Genomic DNA, 1,567 nt, shown 5'->3' on the forward strand with positions numbered 1-1,567 from the left:
CAACGCGACCCGCTGCAAGCTCGGCAGCGACAGCACTTGTACGCTACACGATAATACCACAGCCACCCTACACGGATACCACAAAGTTCCATTAAATTACTTAATACAATACAATGTCTATGGGCAGCGGTCGCGCGGTCCGCCATTTTGGCGGATTCAGTTGGTTACTTACTCGTTTGCCACCTTATAACATAACTATTTAAAAAAAAAACACAATGAAACATACATTTCATGTTTAGTTTTGAATTCAACACCTCCCTTATCCTATAGGGCCGGTGACAGGTTAGTCCTCCAAATAACTCTATCATCTCAGTCATCACTACCTTCTTGGTCATGTCACCTAACACGCAAAATCCATTTTCTAGGTATCTCTACCAGGCGAGGGGTTTTGAATCATGGTATTGTTATGAGTAGGAAAGAATCGTAATAACAAGAAAAACATACGTTGAGTGTGGAGGCTTACAAAGAGATGGATTGCGTGAAAGATGACATCAAAAAGGGAGTGATGACTGAGATGACGGAAGATAGATTATTTTAGTTGATGATAATCTAGTATGCCGACTTTGGGAGCAGGATGACGGGGAAATAATGATGATGATGAGATGGTGATGTTAACGTGTCAACGTTAGTATTCAACGCGATCATTACGCTGTACAGTTGCGGAAGTTATTTTTACTACCGCTTCCTATTTCGTATTTAGAATACAAATGATTTTGCACATTATTTTACGATTGTTAGACCTTTAAAATTTACATTACAATTGGCATCACGTAGTTGCAATATAAGAATCAGTGGGCTTTAGCTACTAGGTTTAGCACGCGACTTCGTTCGCACTGAATTTAAAAAAAAAAAGAAGTCCAGATATTCTTTCAGATTGGTCTACATCTGTGCCAGATTACATCGAAATCCATTAAGCTGTATTGAAGTTATATAGCAACAAACATCCATCCATACAAACTTTCGCACTTATAATAAACTATCAAGCCGTCCTCGCATTTCTGAGATAGGCAAAGAAAGCAAATTAAATAGCAATAAACAGTTACTTCCTGACTTTTTTAAAGTTTAGTAGTTTTTTAATTGATACGGATTTTTTAACTGATCCATTTTTTTATAATATTGAGAGAAAATATTTGGTAATAAATATAGATATTGCATAACTTCACATCTCCCAAGGTTTTAACACAAGGATGTGTTATTAATATATTAGTAACGAATAACTAACGCGCATATTGTTTTCACTACGTTATACATTTCTTTGTTATCGCTATTGTACTCGTATATTTAAAGCAATATATACTCTATACTAATATATAAAGAGGAAAATTCTATGTTTGTATGTATTGAAATAATTTTAAAAAATACTGGAGCAATTAAAAAAACCTTTCTCCAATAAAAACCTTACGGTAACACTGGAGTGATACTATATTTTTTTTATGTTTTTTAATTCTCCGTGGGCAAAGTTGCATACAGCCGGTTATATAATTTACAAGATGTTGCTCGCGATTTCATTCGCGTGAATATAAAAATAATAAAGCATATGTTAATCACAGTTAAAATACCTTTCTAA

General features: G+C 34.7%; 1 protein-coding gene across 1 annotated transcript in view; it reads right to left on the bottom strand.

The window, feature by feature from the left end:
• Positions 1 to 1,567, bottom strand: part of LOC106111447 (WD repeat domain phosphoinositide-interacting protein 4-like) — a 14,411-nt gene that overhangs the window by 4,900 nt on the left and 7,944 nt on the right. The window contains 1 exon segment of the mRNA XM_013293555.1: positions 5 to 67. Coding sequence (XP_013149009.1) covers positions 5 to 67 — 63 coding nt within the window.

This window comes from Papilio polytes, unplaced genomic scaffold, assembly GCF_000836215.1.
Source record: "Papilio polytes unplaced genomic scaffold, Ppol_1.0 DF824382.1, whole genome shotgun sequence".
NCBI lineage: Eukaryota > Metazoa > Arthropoda > Insecta > Lepidoptera > Papilionidae > Papilio > Papilio polytes.